The sequence below is a fragment of the Hippopotamus amphibius genome, chromosome 9, assembly GCF_030028045.1.
Source record: "Hippopotamus amphibius kiboko isolate mHipAmp2 chromosome 9, mHipAmp2.hap2, whole genome shotgun sequence".
NCBI lineage: Eukaryota > Metazoa > Chordata > Mammalia > Artiodactyla > Hippopotamidae > Hippopotamus > Hippopotamus amphibius.
This window is the reverse complement of record NC_080194.1, coordinates 11,115,628-11,140,566: the sequence shown is the minus strand read 5'-3', so window position 1 is coordinate 11,140,566 and position 24,939 is coordinate 11,115,628. Positions and strand designations below refer to the sequence as shown.

General features: G+C 45.3%; 1 protein-coding gene across 3 annotated transcripts in view; it reads right to left on the bottom strand.

Moving 5' to 3' along the window:
* PAMR1 (peptidase domain containing associated with muscle regeneration 1) overlaps positions 1-24,939 on the bottom strand; it is a 156,529-nt gene that overhangs the window by 57,569 nt on the left and 74,021 nt on the right. Inside the window, exon 1 of one of the 3 annotated variants that reach the window (XM_057750720.1) lies at positions 14,465-14,637. The exons of the other annotated variants lie outside the window; for them this stretch is intronic. Within the exon in view, the coding sequence (XP_057606703.1) occupies positions 14,465-14,537 (73 nt within the window). The 5' untranslated portion in view covers positions 14,538-14,637. Of the gene's footprint in view, positions 1-14,464; positions 14,638-24,939 lie in introns of those variants that run through there. 3 annotated transcript variants of the gene reach the window in all.

Here is a 24,939-nt window from a genome sequence, read left to right as displayed (position 1 = left end):
ATAAATATTTAAAAGTGACCAGCTGAAGAGATTTGCAAATACAATAAGCAGACGAGCAATCTCCTGGACTTTTCCTTCTCCACTTAGCAGAATTACATAGGCAAAGGGCACACAGGTCATTTGGCTTCAGTTGTACAAATTTCAGGGAATTTCAGTATGATGCTAAAGGCCAGTTCCAGAAACTAGGATTTAAAAAAACACCAACAGAAGGAGAAGCTACTGAATGTTTTCCTGTGTGTATATTAAAGCACTTTAGCGTTTGTTTAGCTAAAGTGCTTTCACATTGTTTATGCAATTTAATTTTCAAAATGACCCCGAGAAGTAGGTAATACATTTTCTTGTAAGTTAAAATGAGCTACTCCAACCTCTTCACTTTACCAGTGAGGAAAAGAGCTAAGTAGGGAAGAAGCAAAGAGAAATGACAAAGACGTTTTTTAGGGAATTCTGAGGGGGAAGGGAGGCCTGCACAATTCCAGGGTTAGGGAGGAGGTGAACAAACCTGATGTTTTAGGGGGAAACAGGCCAGGGCAACCTCCAGTTTCAAAGGCTGCTGTCGTTGAGCAAACGTTACTTTGCCTTCCATGTTTAGGAACAAAGCATCATTAAGCTGCAAATGAGTTTTATCCTGCAGTGCTTCCCAGGAAATAAGCACAAATCAAGCACCAAGAACTCACAGAGCACCACTTGGCATCAACCAAGGTCAAGCACATGCCCATAATCACATAGCAAAACTGAACTTAACGAAGTTCTGGGAACCGTATGCATTCATTCATCTCTAACTCTTCCACTAGGCAAAATATTTCTTTATTTTTTTATAAAACACTCTATATTTTAGTATAAAAGATTCCTTGTGAACGCTTCAAAAAATAAAATCATACATAAAAGAAAAAGTTTTCAGAAATAACTTGTCCGTCAATTGTCATTTTTTTTAATAACCTTTATTTATTTATTTATTTTTGTTTATTGGCTGTGTTGGGTCTTCGTTGCTGCGCACAGGCTTTCTGTAGTTCATTTCAGTGCGCAAGCTTCTTATTACGGTGACTTTTCTTGTCGCGGAGCACAGGCTCTAGGTGCACGGGCTTCAGTAGCTGTGGCTCACAGGGCTTTTAGTTGCTCCATGGCACATGGGATCTTCTCGGCCCAGGGATCGAACCCGTGTCCCTTGCATTGGCAGGCGAATTCTTAACCACTGCGTCGCCAAGTCCCAATTGTCATCTTTTAATGGGCATACATATTCACACATAGAAACTGAAAGATGTGCAGTCTTCTTACCTCTCAAAATTGGTAACCTATATTTTTTTGTTTTCTTTTGTAACCTATTATGTTTTTTGTTTTCTTTAGAAACTGCTTTTTTTTTTCTTTACTTCAATCATGGACATTTTCTCTTGACCTTGAGTAGTCTTCAAAAGGGATTTTAAATCGCTACATCATCATCCTGTGCGGGGAAGTGCTTCTCCTTCCTCTTTTTTTTAATCAGGGTAAACAAATATCAAGAGTCGCAAAGTATTGATGGTTTGGTATCATAAGCTTTGCCCAAGCCCCTCCTCCGCTGCCATCCTGGTACCTCCTATCCAGAGTGGAGAGTTCAGTTATATTGATCCAGCTCTGGTTTTTCCAGAATTCACGCTGGAAAATGAAAGACACTTAACCTCTCCGTTCTGTTTTATCCCTGCCAACACGGCAATAAAAACGATGCTGACCGATTGGCACAGGCTGGGCTTTCACAGATGTGGTGAACAAATGAACAAATGAGTGAGAGAAAGTTGGCTGTCATCACGGCCGTCAGCATTATTTTTTCAGCCCCTCATCAGCCAGGCAGCTTGCTTTAAGGCTCTCCAACTACATCTCTCTGATGTGCTTCTACTGCTGACAAGATGGAGAACACTTAATCCCTCACACAGCAGGGGCTTAACTCCACGGAATGGCACAGGGACCAACTGTGTCTCCGTAGCATCATCTCTGAGTGGCACGCTTTCAACTCTAGGTTTTAAGGAACTATGTTGACAGCTATTAAGGTAAACCTGAAAAAAAGTCAGAGAATGCTTGATGAAAACATGAGTCAGCCAGTTCCATATATGGGGGCAATGTCAGATGTCAGACCACAGGCCCAGGCTGAGGCCACCCCAGAAGGTGGCAAAGAAAGCTGCTTTCATCATGTGTCCGCTCCTCCTTGATGTTAGAGTCTGCCTTTGCGTCCACCAGAAACCCCACAGCCCTCCCCTCTAACCACGTTTAATGAAAATTTCTCCTAAGTGTTTTACTGTCCTGCACTTTATAAAACCTTCTAAGACCACGGAGAAAAAAAAAGATGTATGAATCAGAGAGTCCTACAGTTCAGCAGCTTGGGCTCTGCTCTCCTCCCCAGTCACTCCTCCACCTCCTCTTGTGCTATCTGAACTCCCCACATTGATTTCTAACACACAACATTCCTAACAGCCTGAAGGTCTGACCGCCCACTCCACGGGGCCGATGACAGATGCCGGGCAAATCCCAGACAGAAATGCTGTGAGTCAGCGGTGATGGAATGCTTACTGGGGCCCTTGGTGACTCAATAGCTCCTCCTGAGCCTTTGAGAACCATCCCATCACCAAGTGACCCTCAGTCCCAGCCTGGCTGGATTCCCAACCTCAGTGACCTTGGTCTTCCCCTTCTCACAGCTCCTCTTGTTAATGAGGTAATGATAGCTGGAAAGTCAACGCCTCCCTCACCCCCTTCTTGGCAAGAGGAGTAATAAAACATTCAATGGACTCCATAGAAATCTAGTTTGTTGACACTGATACACTGCAGAGGGGTAGGGAAGCAAAACTCAGTTTATCACTTCCTTCCTCTCTTCACAGTTTATTAGGCACATGGCTCTAATTCATTCATTCTCATTCATTCTTCATTCATTCATTCATTCACTGTCACTTCTCATTCATCCTCCTCTCTCCCTGGGTCCCAGTCCCCATGGGAGTGGATCTGAGCCTTTGAAACATACCAGCTCACTGAATCCTCCCTTCAAAGTAAGTACCATTTCCTTCATTTAACAGATGAGGAAACTGAGGAACGGAGAGGGTAAATAAATTGTCCCAGGAGCCACAGCTTTCAGGTGAAAGAAGAAAGATCAGAAGCCAGCTCTTTCTAGGGCCAACATCTTGTTTCTCTCAACACAAAGTCTCAATTCTAGAGACTTCACAATTTTGACTTCACAGATTAAGAATGCAGCATTGGTGAAGTGAGCATACTTGGGAACCAGACCACCCACATTATAATATGGAATCTATCCTTCTTTTATGCTGCTGGATAATCATAGACAAGACACCTTGCTGCAGCATTTCCCCCAAACCTCAAGAGAATGGATGTAGACTGATAGGGTTGTTAATGTCACTGACGTTAAAGGGTTGTTAATGTCACTGAAGCATAAAGCACTTTGGAAGAAAAACTGCATGCGTGTTGAGAGATTACCATTATTTTTATTTTGTTTTTATAAACAGCAGAAATTTATTTCTCCTAGTTCTGGAGGCTGGAAGTCTGAGATCAGCGTGCCAACATGGTGGAGTGAAGTCACTCTTCCAGTCTGCAGACTTCTCATTGTATCCTCTCATGACAGAAGGTGCTAGGGAGTTTTGTAGGGTCTCTTTCATAAGAGCACTAATCCCATTCGTGAGGGCTCCACCCTCATGACCTAATCACCCTACAAAGCACCCACCTCCCAACACCATCACACTGGGTGTTAGAGTTCCAATAGAGCTATTACCATTATTCTCTGTAGAATAAAAGACCATCAATGGATAAAGAAGATGTGGTACATTTATACAATGGAATATTACTCAGCCATAAAAAAGAATGAAATAATGCCACCTGCAGCAACAAGGGTGGACCTAGAGATGATCATACTAAGTGAAGTAAGTCAGACAGAGAAAGACAAGTATCATATGATATCACTTATATGTGGAACCTAATAAAAAATGATACAAATGAACTTTTTTATAGAACAAAAACAGACACAGATCTCGAAATCAAACTTATGGTTACCAAAGGGGAAACACGGGGGAAGGTGATAAATTAGGTGATTGGGATTAACATATACACACTACTACATACAAAATAGACAACTAACAAGGACCTACTGTATAGCATAGGGAACTCTACTCAATATTCTGTAATAACCTTCTACTCAATATTCTGTAATAACCTATATGGCAAAATAATCTGAAAACGAATGGATATATATACATACATATAACTGATTCTACTTTACTGTTCACCTGACACTAACACAACATTGTAAATCAACTATGCTCCAGTAAAAATTTTTTAAAAATCATCACATGTGTGGTTAAGATACAGATGGCTAAGGGAGCAAGCAGAGTGAGTAATAATGTCTCCTGCAGAGGCCCACACATTCACAGCATTTTCAAGCAGTCTGTTCTTGTTTATATCATGGCATTCTGGGTTCCTCCCCCTTGCTTCTAGATTTCCTAATATCTGTTTCTAATACCTCCTCTTCAGACATCTATTTAAATAAGACATACCTCACCTCCTGCTGCTTCTCTTCTAGAAATAGAAATTCTACATCTATAGCCAAAGGGAACAAACCCCAAACTTTAGCTTCTTGGAAGAGTCCCCAGTTGCCATGTTCTTAACAACTGTGCTGGAAATCCCTGAAGGACAGCTGCTTCTGGGTTATTTCAAACACTGGAATATGAGCTGAATGATCTTATTTTTTTTTATTAGTGTTGGCTGCTAAAAAAATAATTTAGTAATGCATCTAAAAGTACTTGGCAATAGAACTCAGCAAATATTATATCAAGCAAAGCATTAGAATGTCTAAGTTGAAAACAATATAACTTGGGAATTTCCTGGAGGTCCAGTGGTTAGGACTCTGAGCTTTCACTGCCAAGGGAGTGGGTTCAATCCCTGCCTGGGGAGCTAAGATCGTGCAAGCTGTGTGGTGCAGAAAGAAAGAGAGGGAGGGAGGGAAGGAGAGAGAGAGGGAGAGGAAGGAAGGAAGGAAGGGAGGGAGGAAGATGTCCTTAAAAAAAATAAATAAAAATAAAACTTAAGCTTACCCTAAAAATCCAATCTGGATTTCCCCAAACCTAAGAATTCTACAAACTATCCCACCTGCTCCCCAGTCCTCCACACTTTCGAAACCTTCTTTATGAGTCAGAGTGTGTCAGGGCTATATGGGGGTCTTGGTCAACCACATCTACCCCTTTGCCAAGAGCTTCGAGAGTCAGCGTTAAGCTGTCTTCACAACCAGATTCACTGATGCCAGGCAGAAGCCAGATTTTCCTTCTACCAAAGGCAGATGGCCAAGAGCAGATGTCAGGATGAGTGAGGGTGATGCACGTAAAATGGTATGTCCTATGGCTCACTAAGCCCTAGGCTGGCAGCAGCTTCACGCAGGCTAGCCCTGACTGCAGTTGTCTCCTCCAGCTCTGCAAGCTAGAACAAGATGAAGGGGAACTTCTTTTTGCCTGAGGATTCCTGGCTGGCTCTACCCTTGAACCACAACAGGTGGTTACGAGCAACGTCTCATGTTTGGGAGACAACATCATTGACCCAGAATCACCTACTCTGCAAGACACCATCCCCTCAAACCCCTGCAAGCATCTACCACTGGCCATATTTCAAACATCGACCAACTTGGGCACAGCATGCGGAAGGCATCTCACCCTAAGGCTGGAAGGTAGATGCATGATAAAAGCAAAGGGGGAAAAGCAAGTCTCAAAGAAATAAACATACGGTGAATCTCTAGGAATTTTTTTTTTTTCTGACACAAAGTCACAGATAAATAGGATAGGACTGTGGACCAAGGTGAAGTGGGCCTCGAAAGGACCATGTAACGTCCATCATACTATGGATAGAACACCCAGTATTTCTTCTTCTTAATTCCTTGTGAAATGTGTGCTAGCGGAAAAAACAGCAGGAAGGAGAGGAGTTGAAGATGATTTTAATTTCCTGAGTACTCCATTTTTGCAAAGCATTATACTATTTTAAATAGTTTATCTCATTTAACGCCTGCAATAAACCTATAATACAGATGCTATTATCCTTGACGTACAGGTTGGAAGGTGGTGAGGCCACGTTAAAGGGGCTAAGTAACTTGCCAGAAAACCAGCCGTAAATGATGGAGGCAGGATTCAAACCCTGGCCCACATTTTAAACCACAATACTCTACACCCCATGTTTATACACTTTTATACATAAACACACGTAAGCATATACATACCATACCTACACTTTTATCCTGTGTACATGCATATTCAGACTTGAACACATCCATACTAAGATATCTACATCACAAATGAAACTCATGAATATGGTCAGCAAGGGCTGAATCTTTGCTGAGAAGGATACAGTTACTCAAGTCTGCTTGGGCAGGAAGCCCTGAAAAGGAAGAGCTGGTTTATTCCTCACCCGTTGCCGCTGCTCTGAAACAAGCCTGGGCAGAGACGGGAGGCAGGCAGTGCGAGGGCCAAGGGAGAAGCTGTGTTGCATGACAACAAGAACAATATTTAGAAAAGGCAGGAATAAAGCTGTTCCCAGAAACAGCAAACAAGGGGTTGATGAACAGCTCAAATGCACGTCCTGTCCCTATGGGATACAGCCCCAGTGTAAACAGCCCAGACCACTTCTGGGTTGTGCGAATCAGGGTCATCGTGGCTGGGCTATACCAGAACTGCCAGACAGGAGGGTCAATAAGAAAATACCGGAGACAAACCCACATGTGTGTTAAGGGGAGGGGAGAGGTTAACTGGTAATTAACAGACCTTGGATTCAGTGCCCCCAAGGACTAGAAGGATGCTCAAATATTCTCCTTATTTTTGAAGGGGAGACAATGTGACTGTCACCAAGGTTACAACCTAGACAGGAAGTCAAGTCACAGCTCTATCACTCCCCGGAACTGCCACATCATCATAGGTGTGCATTAACCAGATTCACATCTCAGTTTACCCAATGATCCCAGGGCAACCACATTACTTTAAGCAACTTGTAGACGAGAAATGAGTTTTCTTGGTGACCTACGCAGGTCAGTGCTGGTGAGGATTTTTCTCGTAGCAACATGATCAGGATCACCTCCACGGTTCTGCCAGCATCTCAGCAAGTGTGATATGACTAGGACGTCACACATCCTGTACGTCGCAGCAGAAATCTGAAGAGAAGCTCGTGTTTTGTAGATTTTCTGGTTCCCTTCTCACCCCGTCCTCTATAACGGCGAGATAGTCTTCAATGTTTCATTCACTATGGGCAAGAGACCTGAGTTTTCCAAACTGTATTCCATGGAGCACTAATGCCACGAGATGGTATAAGGTATTATGTGAAAAAAGGTTCTGTGGCCAAACAACTTTGTAAATGCTAATAACAGCTATCTCTATTGTAGGGCTTTGCAGAGTCTATAATATTCTTTGTATATAGTTCCCACATCCCCTAAATGTGTTTCATCATGACGTCCTCGGTTTTGTTTATTTCTGCTGAATATCCTTTAGGATTAGTATTCTACGATACCTACTTTGGAAAATACCAGGCTGAACCATAAGCTCTCTCAATCTTAAAGAAAGTGCCTTAAGGAAAAGGATTTTTATTCATCGTGCTATCTCCAGAGCCTAGGATCACACCTGAGAAGGTACCTGATAAAGTTTGCTGAATAAATACATGAATGTGGATACGTGAGGCATGTGTGATTTCCCGCTTCAGGTTATTTGTGACAAAGACTGATGCTAGAAATGGGTCTTGTGGTGACATTTTGGGGGTCTCTATTTTACAGTAGAGGGAATCTATTGGGTCTGTTACTGCTGAATATTTTTTACTTTTTGTATACTGCAATGTGTATCTCATTTCCATAAAGGCTTGCGAAGCTCCCTTGTTTCTTTCCTGCCAGTGACTGGCCAGTGGAGCCAGGCTTGCACAGAAAGGAGGCTGAACATCACTTAGAAGCAGGCAGTCAACCACCCACTGGGAGGCAGAAAGCCAGACCAGGAGGTCCGACAATAAAGATTCTTTATACCAGCTGAGCCCTCCCTTCTGCTTGTATCCAGGTGAGCCAAGTGGTATATTGGAAAATATGGGAGGAGATGCTACCAGCTAGAAGCTAAGCTCAGGCAACTTGTCCTGGGACATCTCGGGTGTTCTCTACCATTACTGTTGACTTCCGAGGTGGGGTCCCGTGATACAGGGGATTAATTGATCATCTTCAAAGGAATCCCATGAAGTAAGTGGACCTGGAACTGGATTTGAAAAACATTGACACTTTAGTTCCTCAGAGTCCTCAAATGATTTGACTTGAAGCGAAGCAGGCCAACATCCCTCCCCCTCCCAGTGGTTTTCGATTAAACTGGTTGGAAATTTACTTTATCCAATCATAAATTCAGCTTAGGAGGACAACTGCTGAGTCTTCCTATGAGCTAAAGTTGCCTGAGTGTGTTCCTCACTCTGTGCTGGCAGCAGCAGCCCTGGTTTTCCAATCACCAAACCAACCGACCAGACTTCTACTTACACCAACACTTGCTGCCAAACCGCTAACTCAACCCTCTGAGACAGCCAGAGCCTCGGCGGGGGCAGTGATAAAGATGGCTACACTGCAGGAAGAAAGGCATTTCCCCAACTCCAGGGGCACAAGGGTGACAGAAATATGTATCTTCATTTGCTGCTCAGCCGAGGGGGGCATTTCTCTTAAACGTTTGACAAAGGACCCAAGACATTAGTGTCTGGTAGACAGCAGGTCTTCATTCAAAGCCCATCTTAGTATTAACGGAGGGAGATTGCATCTCCAACCCCTGCAATATCCATCAACTGTGTTATGCCAAAAGAGAAAAAAAAAAGAAGAAAGAAAAAATGCTTCCCCTCATTCACGCCAGGCCTGCTGGTTCTGTTCCATAGCCTAAGAGTTTACATATTGACGATCTCGACAGAATAAACCCATAAAGGAGCAGGGCTACGCGGTGTCGGGGCCAGGCTTGAAGCATGTCCCATCTTTAATTCTGTCCCTCTGCAAACAGACACATGATTTTGATTATAAAGATTGACGATGGGACAAAGAAACTCTCACTTCCCACATCTAATCAGAATGAGCTGTATGAGCCCGTGGACAGCTACCCCCAGAAACTACAGGGGTTTGTGATCTGCTTAACGCCCCTGTTTCCTGTAGAAAGTGGCTCCTCTTGGGTTCCACATGGCCCCAGCTGGGGCTGCTGATGTCTCTCCTTTGTCTCTTACACCCACTCTGCCCCCACAGTGGTGAGCCCATGACCTCACTGAGGCCATTCGCGGCTCTTGGAATATCCAAGGGATGACCAGACTTCTTTACTAACACCATGGTCTTTATGATTCAACCAAAATACAACCAGCAGATCTACCATAGTTGGACCCACTGCTGACTGTGGCATACACCATGGGGTCAGGCTGTCTCGGTTCAAATCACAGACATCCAACTCTGTGACCTGGGCAAGGACTGTACCTCTCTCTCAATTCCCTCCTATGTAAGCTAGAGATAATAACACTACTAATTAGATTATTTGGGATCTGGTCCCTTAGGTATGGAGGCTTCTACCACGGGTTTTCCACCATCACTGGTAGAGAATCTGATGTGCAGCCCTACCTACTCTCAACGCACATGGGCTCTGTGTCTGTATCACAAATAACAACCCAGAACAATGAAAGGAGTCGGGTGGGGGATGTGGGTAGTAGAACGTCCCACTGGTTAAGAGAGTGGAATATCTCTAGCCAGCTCCAATTCTCTGCCATCCCTGAGTGGTTTTGTTTGTAGATATGAGCTTTGATTTTTCCTGCATTTTACTTCTTTCTCTCCATTATAAACCTAATGGTTTGGCCCAGATCTTGTGATGACTGACAAACAGAACTCCTTAAACACAGACCAGGCTTGGAATCTGATAGACTTTCTGCCACTGATCTGGTAGCTTTCAAAGCTCCAGCTGGCCTCTGGGTCCTCTGCCCTGAAATTCAGGAATTAGAAAATGTAAACACAGTTTTCCCCTCCCCTTTAAAATAAAATAAGAGGAAAGGGATCTGGGCTCCCGTGACTTTCAGTATCCACAAAGTGAGGGTGACAGGCCCTCCCCCATGTGGGAGGAGCAGGGCACCACCTTCCCTCATTTATCACTGAAATGGCACTTTTCCCAATTTGCACACACCCCCAAATCAACTTCAGCGTCTAGAGCTGGGCCCAGGGGAGGCAGGTGGAGAGGCTTGTCTCGCATCAGGATTGGCTGCCCCTAGTCGGGCAGATGGAAATAATTTTCTGACTTAAGGCCAGTCATTGGGTCCTCCAGACGCCCTGAGACGCCATTATCTCAGCCACTGCCGTCTACCCAGGGTAACCCAGATGCAGATAAGTGTAAGTCAAACCTACAGTCCTGCCAGGAGCATTTTAAAGCCCTCCCTAAGGCTTCTGGATTCTTCTAAGGGGCTTACATGCTCCAGGTCACCTCTGCCTCTGGGTCCAAAGGTGCTTCGTTCCCAGCTTACTGACCCCAGACGTAACACCCAGCCTCATCCTCGGTTTCTACTGAGAGCTCACTCTCCAGGGCACTCCTGAGAGTGAAACATTTTACCAAGGAGCTGGCGGTCACAGAGGTGAGATTATGTTCCACGAAACACACGACTTAAAATCTATTTACGTTCCTTCTTTAAAAAGTCCTGTCTGCTACGAAATTCTTGCTTGTGCTTCTCCCCATTCAGCACCCAGCCTTCCACTTTCTCTCTTTCACTTTCCATTCCTGTCCCATTCCTCTCAGAAACACAAATGACAGCAGGGACTAACAGGTAATGTACATGTGAACTGAGCAGGTGGGGTGTCGGGCCAGAGAGAGAACCCAGCCCACCTCAAAGCATTCAGATGCAACATATTTTTAAGCACTGTATCCCGCTAACTGCTTCTGCAGACCTTTGATCCAAAGGCTGCCAGCTTGTGGTCCTTCAGCACGACAGTCTCTCTTTGCCAGAGTCACCCCCAACCCAGTAACAGTGCCACCCAAACTGGGGCTAGCAAGAACCCTCCCCCGCCACGTGCATCCTGAAGCCACATCACGATTACATACGCATCAGTATATGATGCTGCTCAGTGTCTGAGTCAGCCAGGTACCAGGTGAGCTTGAGCTCAGGAATTTGACAGTCTGGGCTCACCCCAGGCTCCACGAATCTGCTGGTGTTTTCTTTTTATCACTATTGCAGCAAAATGTAAATAACACAAATTTACCCTTTTCATCACTTTTAAGAGTACAGTTCAGTGGCTTGCATAACCATCAGCACTATACATCTCTAGAATGTTTTCGTCATCCCTCATTGACACTCTACACCCACTAAACATTAACTCCCTAATCCTTCCTCCCCCAGCCCCTGGTAACCACTGTTCTACTTTCTGCCTCTATGAATAGGTACCTCATATAAATGGAATTATACAGGATTTGTCCTTTTGTGTCTGGCTTCTTTCACTTAGCATAATGTTTTCAAGGTTCATCCCTGTGGTAGCATGTGTCGGAACCTCACTCCTTTTTAAGGCTGAATGATATCCCACCGTATGTATATACCACATTTTGCTTATCCATTGATGGACATGTGGGCCCTTCCCACCTTCTGGCTATTGGGAATAATGCTGCAGTGGACACTGGTGTACAAATATCTGCTGGAGTTCCTGCTTTCACTTATTTTGTGTGTATTCCCAGAAGTGGAATTGCTAGATCAAATGTTTACCTTTTTCAGCACCCGTGCCTGTGTATCTTTGGGCAGGTCACAGACCGTCTCTAAACCTCATTTGGAAAACAGGGAGAAGAAGAGCACCTACCCTGCTTCGGCTCAAACACTGGGCACGTTATAAATGCTCACAGATGTTTACTCTCCTTGTCCTCTGCATTTGAGGTACGCAGGCTAAATGATCCCTCCAGGTACTCCCAGCTCCCCAAACCCATGATCCCACCATCAAATTATTTCCCTGTTGGAGAAGCCAGAGTATATATCTGGAAACACCCTCTTCATGGTCCCCACACAAATCTAGCCCTGCCAAGAAAGCCCAACTTTCATAGCTCTCTCCTTGGAATTTGCTAACACATCCCACGATAAACCAACATCTAATTTTTCTTGCCACTCCTTTCCCCCTTGCTTGCTTTCCACATTCCCTTTCCCGGCTGGCTGCTCCTGCCCACTGAATATCTGTGCTTCAAGTTATCCTCCGCGGCTGCCTTGATGCTCGTTCCCCATTGGCTAATGTCTGTTGGAAGCAACACTTGTGAAGTTATTCATATTAAGGTTTCATTCCCCAGAGTCACATCTTTTAAATGAGCTGCTCCTTTTAGGCAGAATACTGCTGGCAGAGCTACTGCTATTTGGTGAAGTCAGTGGAGTTGGGTTTCTCCCCTCACATGCTGTTTTTGTTGGGTTATCACTTGGCCTGATGTTTGGATTTTCATCCTCAGACACGTGTCCCAAGCCGATGAGCAACAACCGTCTGCTGTGCCATCCCAGTGGATGTTTACATTTCATCAAATGCTCTTTTTAGAAAAGTAATTAGAGGAAATATGCTGCTAAGCTTTCCTTGACGGGGCCAGATTCAGAATTCCAGCAGGGAGTGGACTCACTCACTCATGACTCGAAGAAATATTTTCCTTCTCCACTCCATCCCTCCGTGGTCCCTCTAAACGCAAATGCTCCACGATGAAATATCCTTGCTAGACACCTGAAGTTGCCCGCCGGTTCAGTCAGCAGCTCGGCTGCCCAGACACCACGCACCCTCCGTGAAGCTTTTCCAAAGCAAAAGGTAAAAGAGATTCTCAGGTCAGGAATAAACGGGTTTTTCAGATCCAGGGCAAGAAAAAATGGGCAGCTGAGCTTTGGTTTTTAACTTCTCTGGGTTTCAGCCATCTCACCTGCCATGTCAGGGGAAAAAAAAAAAGAAGCAGGGGCGTGCTGATGCAGGGATGAAGAAACTAGAGCTTGGAGCCCTGGTGCTCCGGAAGGAACCCCAGGCTCCTAGGGAGTTGGGCTCGGGCCACCATGCCCTGGAAGTTCGGCTCTGAAAGGCAGTAGCAGAGCAGGGACGAGTCTTAAGGAAAAGTTGCCAACTTACTCCGAGGTAAGTGTCTGGGTTTTTGAATTAACAGACTCCCTCCTCCCGGTCTCCTTCTTCCTACATTATTGTCTTCGGGCTATTCCAGACGCCAGAGGGGCAAAATTCAAATGAAATACTCTTTCCAACTTGAGCGTAAATCACCAAGGAAGACTTCACTTGGGGCCAGCAGGCTACAGGTAGATGGGAAGTACTGACCAAAATGGGTGGCTTTTTTTTATATCTCAGCTTTTTGTTCATCGTGAAGGGATATGCCCCGTGGTCCAGCTCCCCTTCTACAGGAGACGATTGCACTGTTACACCCTCACCAGCCCCGCTCGCTCTGTTTTCACGCTCAGGCACTTGCCAGCTACATGCAGCAACACAGCACCCACCTCTCAAGTCGAGCATAGATGACAGGTAACCAGCACAGGTGACAGGTGACCCCCACAGAAGGAGAGTAGCAAAGGCTCACACACTCGCTGCCCCTCCGCAAAGCCACCCTATTTTATCATGTGTGTACATTTCAACCTGTCCTTACCTCCTGAGGTCTCACCTCACCTCCTGACACCTGGCCTCTCCAGCCATAGAAGGACAGATGCTCCTAAGAAGTCTTCCTTCCCTGCTTGCCCAGGAGCAATCACAGGACAAGCCTGTCCTTCCCTTGCTTCTGCTGGGTCAAGAGGCTCCCAAGAGCTCTGTGTCTTCATTTCAATCTCACTTGCCCCAGGAGCCCATTTGACATGGGGTTTGTGGCTCAGAAAATGACATGTGAAAAATACAGAAGCCACAGCTCTTTCTAAACAAACACTGCACATCCCCAGAAACAACTTGCACTCTTCACCTCGGCTTTTTCTCCTTCTTTCTCATTCTTATCAGAAAGGAAGTATATGTATGCTGAATGAGTACATGTCCCTTGCTGGGAATCTGTTCTGAAGGGTTGGAACTATAAGATTTCATCAAGCAAGATGCCCCAGGAGGTACACCCTCCCTGCAAGCCCCGTTCTTAGTCACCTCTTTCCTTCCAGCTCACCTCTGAGGGGGCTTTTTCCAGGGGGGAAATTTAGCTTTTGCATATCAGAGGGAGTACCTGAGACTGGGTAGAACCCCAGAGATAATTCTGTGCTTTTAAAAGCTAAAATAAAAAAACCAGCAAATAAAACTGAAGCTGGTACCCTTCCTGAGGCAGCAGTTCAGTCCCACAAGTTGGGATGACAGAAAACGGTATCCCATTCTCAGGAAGAAACACGACACTCCAGCACCACCAGCCAAGCCCCCAAATTATCACTAGAAGAAGCCCCTCCCCACCACCACCCACTTACACACAAGCACCATCTCTTGGGACACCCCAGTCCTGCCCCCTACCAAACCCCAGGAGGGAAATGTCCCCTCCTGGGGGGTTCTGAATGCTACTCACAGTACCTCTGGGCAAGGACGAGCTGAGAAGGAGCTGCAGAAAAGTAAGCCCCAGCTGCGGCCACCAGCCCGGCTCCATCGTTTCCGCGGCAGTGCTCCGAGTGACTGCTGGGGAGGGACCGAGGGAGGCCGGCGGGCAGGCGGCTCTTACGCGGACCTCCCCAAGCCCCAGCTGAGCGGGAGCTCGGGTTTCAGCTCGCCAGGCTCTCCCATCCTCATCCGAGGGGAACCACCTTCAGCCAGAGCGACGTCAGCCCAAACCTCTCCTCTCCGCGGCTGCCTTAACCCTTGCGGGGCCCGGGGAGGTGTGGCCACTCGGGGAGGCCCCGGGTTGTGGCTGGAAGGGAAGCTGCGGGGCACGGAGGCCAGCCCAGGTCAGGCTGGGCTCCCTCAGCGCGCCGAGGGGAGGGGAGCAGCCGGCAGTACCCAGAATGGGGGCGGAGGTAGACGAGGCTGGGGGCGGCTCAGGTGAGGCCTGAAGCCCCTCCCCACACCCCACCCTCACCCTCACCTCGAGCCTGGGATGGGAGGTCCACTGCATGCCTTGACCTCACACAGCGAGTCAGCCAGATCAGAAGCCTGGCTTTGGGGGGAAGGGGCACACTGGTGATGGGGGTAGAAAAGCAGCCAACCTGCCTCCCTCTCCACTGGTACCCCCAAGTCTCCTTCCTACCCAGCGTTGGCTCCAGGTGATCACAGTTTGGAAACCGTATTCCTTGCCTTAGTAGTCTGCTGGGAAAATTATTCATCTTCCTATGGTGCTGAGTTCAGCAGCGTAAATAGCTCCTGCACGCATGCCAGGCAGGGTATTGGGCTCAGGGACAAAAGAACACCCAGGACACTGTCTCCATTGTGAGGGCCTTCAGTCTAGGTACAGAGACAGCAAATGACCTGTTAAAGTGAGGAGGAAGGGTGCTTTACAAGATAATAGCCGACACTGTTGATCAACTTCTCTGTGCCAGGCATCTAAGGACCTTACATGCATGAACTCATTCATTCCTCACAGTACACCAATCATCTCCCTCTTACAGATAGGGAAACTGAGTCACTCAGTGCTCAATACCTCATCCAAGGTTACCCAGTGAGTAAGTGGCAGAGCCAGGTTTGAACTCAAACAGCTTGAGTCCAGAAGCTTTAGTCCTAGCCACCAGGCACACTGCTTGTTAATACACTGTGCATAAGGGCTTCCCAGTAGCACAGTGGTTAAGAATCCACCAGCCAATGCAGGGAACACGGGTTCAAGCCCTGGGCTGGGAAGATCCCACATGCCATGGAGCAACTAAGCCCGCGCACCACAACTACTGAACCTGTGCCCTAGAGCCCGTGCACCACAACTACGGAACCTGTGCACGTAGAGCCCGTGCTCTGCAACAAGAGAAGCCACCGAAATGAGAAGCCTGCACACTGCAGCGAAGAGTAGCCCCTGCTCTCCACAACTAGAGAAAGCCCACGTGCAACAACAAAGACCCAACTCAGCCAATAAATAAAAATAAGTTAATTAGTAAATTAAAAAATATGCTGTGTATAAGGATCTTATTTAACCATCACAGTCACCATGTACAGTAGAGGGTCTTGTCCACATAGCATGGATACAGAAATCAAGACTCCGAGATCAAATGACTTGCTTGAGGTCACTTGGTTGGAAGTGGCAGAGCAGGACTCACACCCAGGTCTAACTCAGGGAAGCACTGGGGCTTCGAGCCATGGCTGGTCCCAGTGTGCACCTTCAGATGAAGAACCAAAGTTGAGAGGAGGATCATTTCTGGCCCAGTGCACTGGGAGGCTTCGCTAAGCTGGGGAAGCTTGATCTGGGACCTGAGAGAGAGGCAGGATCTCAATCCATGGAGGGAGTGGGGAGGTTTTTCTAAGAAAAGGACTGAGTTCATCCAGGGCCACCGAGAAATAAATGAGTATTTACATGTTTATAATTTATATTTATCCTTTGCCCCAAAGGATCTGTGGCAATGTATACCATTAAAATGAATTTTAAACAGTTTTGATAGATAAACAGATATATAGAGATTATCTATATTTATATCTATATCTATCTATATCTATATTTATATCTCTATATACACATATACATATATATGTCTCAGAACAGAAGCCAACTCAAGAGGATAAACAATATGTATAGTTTGGATGTGGCAGAGAGCAAGAAAAAAAGCATGTGGTCATGGTGTTTGGATTTTATTCTACAGTTAATGGAGGGCTCTGATGGTTTAGGAGCAGGGGGTATTAGGCCCAAATCAAAGTCCTAGGAAGAAAAGTCACCCTGGGGTCCAGACTGAGAGATGGAGGAGGCCAAGGCCCACCTAGAAAGGAACAGTTGGGACTATTGACGAAGGCCTGGAGTAAGGAACAAGCCGTGGAAGCTGAAGGGACAATGATGGGAGAAACTTGGGGAAGGTAGAATCCCAGCACTCAGGGCACACTGGAGGGGCAGAAGCCCTGACTCAGGTGCTCCTCTCAGGAAGAAATTCCTAAATCCCAGCCCTGCTTCTGGGGCCCACTGCAGCCAAAAGATGGGAGCAAGAACTCGGCAGTCAAATCCTTGATTCACCACTAACTCTCCGAACCTCAATTTTCTCATTTGTCAAATGGAGATAATAATCAAATCTACTTTATAGACTGTTTGGAGAATTTAATGAGATTATATACATAAGGCCCTCAGCACAGGGTCTAGCTCATTCTAAATGCTCAATCAATATAAACCATTGTCTGTATTGTCTGACAGTGACCCCAAGGAAATCCCATGGTATGGGCCTTCTTCCTCATCCTCAACTTCCCTATCCCGTTGAAATTTGTTTAAAACAAGCCCCGAAAGTAACCTTAAAACGGGGGCAAATGCCAAAGGGCAGCACTCCCAGAGGGTAGAGGGCAGAGGTTACAAGAGGAGAGGTTTACTTTGTTGCTGGTCAACCAGCTCCAGTCCTTTGGTGATGGGGGTGGGAGGTGGTGACTTACTTTCCGAATAACTGTAGGTATTAAAGCCTCTCAGGCATCTGTTTCTCTGAAAATGCCACTTCCTTCTTCCCTTGTCTCCCCTCACCCCTACACACACACACACACACACACACACACACACACACACACACCCTCCCTGAGTCAAACCCAGCAGCCTCATCCCTACAGCAATTTACCCCAGTAGGGCGGGGCCCCAGGTGATGAACAAGACTGGCAGCTCCCTAAAGAAGTCCCTGGTGCCAGGTCTTTGCTTCTTCAGGCTTAGGGGGCTGGAAACAGGCCCTCACGTCTATTTTTGGAATGCCCACAGGAGTAATTGGGCCCTACTAGTTTGCTGTCACTCATTTGGGTTTGCAAATTTCTGAGGGCTATGGAACCTGGAAAGGAATTCTCAAAAAGGAGCAGGATACATTCCTCTGGGGAACTGAATGCAGTGATCAAATATTACCCTATTGAACTTGACAATAAGCCTGGGCTGGTAGAGGAAGAACGAAGCTATGACTATGATACAGAAAAGGTCAGTAGTTTCTCTGAGGTCATACAACCTACATAAATTTCAATTTTCCTACACAAATTTAGCTTCCTCTCTTCCCATTATGGTCAACTCAATTTTTTTTATATTGATAGAGTTTATTTAGTATTGTTCTAAATCAGGATTCTTGACCCAGGTTCCATGGGGTCTATTGGGAGGAGATTTTCACAGGGCCTTTGAACCTCTCAAAATGATATGCAGGGGCTTCCCTGGTGGCGCAGTGGTTAAGAATCCGCCTGCCAATGCAGGGGACACGGGTTCGAGTCCTGGGTCAGAAGATCCTACCTGCCGCAAAGCAACTAAGCCCATGTGCCACAACTACTGAAGCTCGTGCGCCTAGAGCCCGTGCTCCGCAACGTGAGAAGCCACGGCACTGAGGAGCCCAAGCACCACGAGGAAGAGTAGCCCCCGCTCACTGCAAGTAGAGAAAGCCCACACGCAGCGACGAAGACCCAACACAGCCAATAAATAAATTAATTTAAAAAAATGATATGCAAAATTTTGCATGCAGTTCTTGGAGTAAGAGGGAGCCATGGCCTTCTTCAAAGTCTCAAAGGGATCTATAAACTCCCAACTTTTTACGAATCACTGACCTTCATAAGTTAACATTGAAAAATTCACCAAATGTTTGTTAGGTTTGGGGAAAGTGGTTTGGTACAGACAATTGTTGAATCTAGGCTATAAGCTGCACAATGGATTTGTAGGACCCTCTCTCCTTTTGTTTTTCCTGCTTCTGCCTTAAGAGCTCTTGCTGTGGGTCACACTGCCTGGTGTTGAATCCAGCTGGACCACTTACTACCTGTGTACACCTGGGCAGGTTATTTCACCCATGATGGCTGTAGTTTTTTCACCTAAGTGGGGAGAATAATGGTACCTGCCCCCATAGGGTTAGAGTAAAGAGCTCAGAACAGTGCTTAAATTATACTAAGTACTCAGCCAACATTAGCTATTTTTATTATGGTTCACTCTCCTTCCTGCTCTCACTTTGTACACCCACTTCTGGGAGGAATAAATCACTAGAAAGGCTATGGGTGAAAGAGGCAAAGTGCCATGCTGGGAAGTAGGGAACGATACCTGGCATTAAGAATTATCTACTTATAATCAGCACTCAGAAATCAACAATTGGCTGTAGTAGATGGAGTTGGGCCACCCATTTAATTACAAGTCACAATCCCCACTAATTTTCACATGAAAGGATGAGGCACTCTAAAAAACCTGAACCTTTTTCAATGCCATGGGAGGCAGATTGCATGTGAATACACAGAAAGAAACCGCAGACAAGACTGTCTTGTGAATGCCAACAGCTCCCCAGTCTCCAAGCTGTAACTTTTTCAGATCAGCAGCTTGAGCAGCCGACCATTAGAAAGGGCAAGACAGAGGAAAGAGCTAGGGTGGTACGGGTCTGCGAGCCTGAGAGAGGAATCCCCAGCTGCTGGTCAGTAAGCGTGGTTTTCATCAGCTGTACCAAACACAAGGTTCAAGTCAACCAGGGCCAGGGTTGGAGAAGGGTAGGTCTGTGGGAAAGACAAAGGGCCCTCCCACCAGAGCCTGCTCTAACGGGCCCCACCATGGAAGTCTCCAGCCGTAATGAATCCCAGCTGTTCACCTACACAACAAGCACTAATGTTGTGCCTCCAGGGCTGGCTCAGCCCCACTCCCTTCCCACTGGGAGCCAGGCAAGGGGGTAGGTGAGTCTGTGGTTTTTTCTTTGACCACATTCTTCTTGCTCTATGTCATGCTTCATGGAAATTGCTGACAGTGGGCGCACTTCCCTCCTTCATAGTCAATGTGCTCCTGACTCACTCAGGGAAACCTGTTCTTGACTTTCATGTGTGTATTTATAAACTTCAATTTAAAGCAAAATGTCTGCTATGCCACGGAACTGCAAAGCATTACAAAGAACACTGGCAAAAATTGTGACCCCAATCCAAGTGGCTAGCTCAAGAGTGACATGCACTTGAGCCATTTTGGGTGAGGAAGGGAACAAAAAAATAGAATAACTCCAAGGGAAGGTATCAGCGTACCATGGCACATAAAAGGCAACAGGCCCAGGGTGGATCAAGGCTCTACTACCTACCGGCTATGTGAACTTGGGCAAGTTCATTGGCCCCTCTGAGTCTCAGTTTCCTCACCTGTAAAAGGGAGGTAATAGCCACCTTATAATTCTGGTGAGATCAAAATGAGGCTGGCGTACATAACAGTAACTGAATCAAGGTTGACTGTTATTATAACTATGTATGAACATCTAATCTTAGAGTTTCATTTTGAAATGAAACTAAATCGGTACCATTTCCCACAGGTCTGGTGATGTAAGCTAGGTTATGTTCCTATACTGATTTGAAGCCAATGTGTGTGTCTGAAAAATACACTGCCTTGTACATTTATGCTTCCAGCTGGAGGTCTAGGGCCAACGTGTGCCTTTGTTCAAAGACAAATTGAGAGGCCTGTCCTGAGTGGACCCCGTCCAGATATTGAAGAAAAAATTATTCGGACCTTTGTTAAAGACTGTAAGGAAGACTCTTCAAGGAAGGCTCTACTGCAACAGGTTTCTGCAGGCAGGGAGGGAGACTGGGCCCAACTCTGAGCACAACAAGGAAAAGTGGGGATTTATCCGCAAGGAGCAGAGTGGGGGTCAGTGGATGGAAAATTACTAAGAGGAAACATTAGGAATGAGGCGGGGTAGTGTCTAATCCCATTTAACAGGATTCTTGCTGAAGGCAGGTCAGCGTGATCAGATATCAACCAGGAGATGCTGAGGGAGGAGGAAGTGAATGAGATATCAAGGGTGGTCAGATGTCAGTGATGGAGAGTCTCACTAAACTGACTTAGCAGGATTCTTGCTCTTGAGAACAAGGCTCAAGGAGTGGTCTAGTCAAGAAAAGGCTTACACGAGACTGGCTATAGTTTGGTTACAGAGCAAGTCTTTGTCACAGAACCCACAAAATCCCTGGAAGGTCCTTGCTTTGAATGTCTGATTCAATCTTGCGACATTGTTCAGTAGGATAAAAAGGCTTTGCATATAAAGTAACTTGTCTCTTTCCATGGAAGGAAGGAAAGGAAAAAGCACAAATACCAATGGAAAAATCATCCATTCACTTATTCAACACGATGTACTGCACGTCTGCTATGTGCCAGACCTCATCTCAGGCCCTTGGAGCATGGCCATGAGTAAAACCTGTGTGGTCCCTCACCTTGTAGGTTTGCAGACCAGATAGCAATGAGACTTGGGCAAATGTGATGGGCAGCATGAGTAAGGACAGAACATTCCAGAAGCACGTACCCAGGGGATCCAATCTGGTGTGAGGGTCAGAAAAGTTTCCCTGAGGAGGTGGCAGTGAACCTCAGACCTAAAGAAACACAGAGGAAAGGGAGAGTAGAGGACAGACGATGAGGAAGACCGTGTAATAAGGAAGCTAGAGATGCAGGTAGGTCTTGAAAACCATGAATTTGATTCCGAGGGGAGCCACGGGAAACAACTTGAGGGCCAGTGACTGGATCAAACTTGTGCCTCAGACTCAGCTCTCTGTGACTATATCCAGCATCCAACAGGGTGGGGAGAGTGGCTTGATCTGAGAGGCACCACGTAGGTAAAAGGGATGGGATCCGTGATTATGGTATATATTGAGGAGAAAAGTGAGGCAGCAAAGACAACTCCCAGTTGATAACCATGTGGATATGGGGGGGGTGCAGTGCGGGTCGCATGGTGATGTGTTGTGCAGGGGGACTCCCTCTCTCTCTCTCTCAGATCACTCACTCTGGGAGGACTCAACTACGGAGAGTGTCCCGTAGAAAGAAACCGAAGCTTCCTGACAACAGTCCCATGAAGGAGCTTGGGAGCCGATTCTCCAGCCCTCCCTGTGGCTGCAGGCCCAGCGGGAACTTGCCTGCAACCTCACGAGAGTCCCCTTAGCCAGAACCACCTAGCTAAGCTGCTTCCAGACCCCTGACCCTCTGAAACTAGGCAAGATAATAAATTGTGTTGTTTCACGCTGCTCAATGTGTTACACGGCAAGAAATTACTAATACAAAAGATATCTGAATTGCATGATCTGGGGTGGAGGAGAAACCAAAACTATCTACACACTTGGTAAACCTGCAGCCAAATGAAAACTGCTAGGCAGCCAGAGCTGAAGGACTCAACAGTGAGAAACGTTAACAGAGTGAGACTATCACAGGGAAGACGTTTTCAGCTGTGCGTAACAACAAACTCAATTCATGTGGCTTAAACAATAAGGAATTATATGACCTTGTAGAGCAATAAGGCCACAGGTAGGACAGCTCCAGAGTTAATTCTGCGGCTCAACAATAGTGTTAAATACTTAAGTAGGTCCAAGTTTCAAACGGATATATACAGTATGCACACGTGTATATAAAATCTTGGGACATATAAAATAGCATATGTTGTACAGATGGCCAAGGGGCACATGAAAACATACTCATCGTCGCTAATTATTAGAGAATCGCAAATCAAAACTACAATGAGGTATCACCTCACAACTGTCAGAATGGACACCATGAAAAGTCTACAAACAATAAATGCTGGAGAGGGTATAGAGAGAAGGGAACCCTCCTGTACTGTTGGTGAGAGTGCAAATTGGTGCAGCCACTATGGAAAACAGTATGGAGGTTCCTTACCAAACTAAAAATAGAGTTGCTATATGACCCTGCAATCCCACTCTTAGGCATATATCCAGAAGAGACAAAAACTCTAATTTGAAATGATACATGCACCCCAATGTTTAGTACAGCACTATTTACAATAGCCAAGACATGGAAGCAACCTAAGTGCCCATCAACAAATGAACTGATAAAAACGACGTGGAACATATATACAGTGAAATATTACTCAGCCATAAAAAGAATGAAATGACGACATTTGTAGCAGCATGGATGGATCTAGAGATGATTAAACTAAGTTGAGAAAGTCAGACAAAGACAAATATCATATCACTTATATGTGGAATCTAAAAAATAATACAAATGAACTTATTTACAAAACAGAAACAGACTCACAGACATAGAAAACAAACTTATGGTTACCAAAGGGGAAGGGAGGAGGGAAAAATTAGGAGTAGGGGATTAAAAGATACACACTACCATATATAAAACAGATAAACAACAAAGATTTACTGTATAGCACAGGGAACTATATTCAATATCTTGTAATAACCTATAATGGAAAGAATAAAAAAAAAAGAATATATATACTGAATCACTTTGCTGTACATCTGAAATTAACACAATATTATAAATCAACTATACTTCAATAAAAATAGCATTTCTTGTTTGTGAATAGAAACATATCACTGAACCATTAAAACATAGTTAGAAATGACATACACTACCTTTAAGGCAGGAGTTGCCACTGAAAAGGAAGGGTGTCACAAAATGTGAGCTATGAAATTTTAGCTAAAATGTAAAACAAGTGAAGGAGAAATTGAAGCAATTGAAGCCAAATGTTAACATCTATCTTTGAGGCTAGTACATAGGGATCTGTTATTGTCTAGAATTTTTTTTAATGTCCAGATTATTAATAATTATATCTATATTTTATAGTGCTATAAAGTAGCTACAAAAAATGTAAGAAGGGAACACATAGGAAAATATTTTAATGGACAGAGAAGACAGCATTTATTCTTTAAGAAAACATTTTGAAAGAATGAAATAATGCCATTTGTAGCAACACAGATGGACCTAGAGTTTATCATACTAAGTGAAGTAAGTCAGAAAGAGAAAGGCAAATACCACAATATCACTTATATGTGGAGTCTAAAATATGACACAAATGAACTTATCTACAAAACAGAAAGACTCACAGGCATAGAGAACAGACTTGTGATTGCCAAGGGGGAGGGGGAGGGGGAAGGATTGGATTGGGAGTTTAGGATTAGCAGATGCAAACTGGTACGTATAGAATGGATAAACAACAAGGTCCAACTGTATAGCACAGGGAACTGTATTCAATATCCTGTGATAAAGCATAGTGGAAAAGAATATGAAAAGGAATGTGTATATATGTATAACCAAATCACTTTGCTGTACAGCAGAAATTAACACAACATTGTAAACCAACTATACTTCAATAAAAAAAAAAAAACATTTTGAGTGTCTCCTGTGTGTCACGTACATTCTAGGCTGTGGGGAAAGCATGATGAACAAGACAGAATGACTCTTGTTTTCATGGAGCTTACATCCTACTGTGCAAAGACACATAACCAAAAAATAAAGAAGAGAAGATCAGATGGGAGGCTCTATGCTAGAAGTGAAACAGAGAAATATGCTAGGAGTGATGGAGGAAAGTACTTTAGTTTGTGGAATCAGAGCAGGCCTCTCCAAGAAAGTGACATTTAAGCTGAAACCTAGAGTAAAACACCGTGAGCGCATCCAAGGAAAAGGCATCCCAGGCAGAGAGAACAGCTAATGCAAAGGCTCTGCATTGGGAATGAGCTTAGAGTGCGTGCGGAACACAGAGAAGGCCAGTGTAGCCAGCACACAAGTACGTAACCCACTCTTTATTTTACTTATTTATTTATTTATTTACTTAGTTGTGGCGAGCCCAGGCTACTCTTTATTGCTGTGTGCAGGCTTCTCAGTGTGGTGGCTTCTCTTGTTGCAGAGCATGGGCTCTAGGTCCACAGGCTTCAGTAGTCACAGCACGTGGGCTCAGTAGTTGTGGTGCACGGGCTTAGTTGCTCCGAGGCATGTGGGATCTTCCTAGCCCAGGGCTTGAACCCATGTCCCCTGCATTGGCAGGTAGATTCTTAACCACTGTGCCACCAGGGAAGTCCCCTTAACCTACTCTTTAGAAAAGAGGGAATATGAAAGGGGCCAGGAGAACATGCTGGGATGATCAAGTAAATTCACGCCAACCTCACATTACCTTTTGGGCATTAGGGAATTCATTGAAAATTTAGTGGAAAGCTATGGATCCTAGACAAATATACACATACTGATTTTTCCTTACAATATCAGGACATGCTTG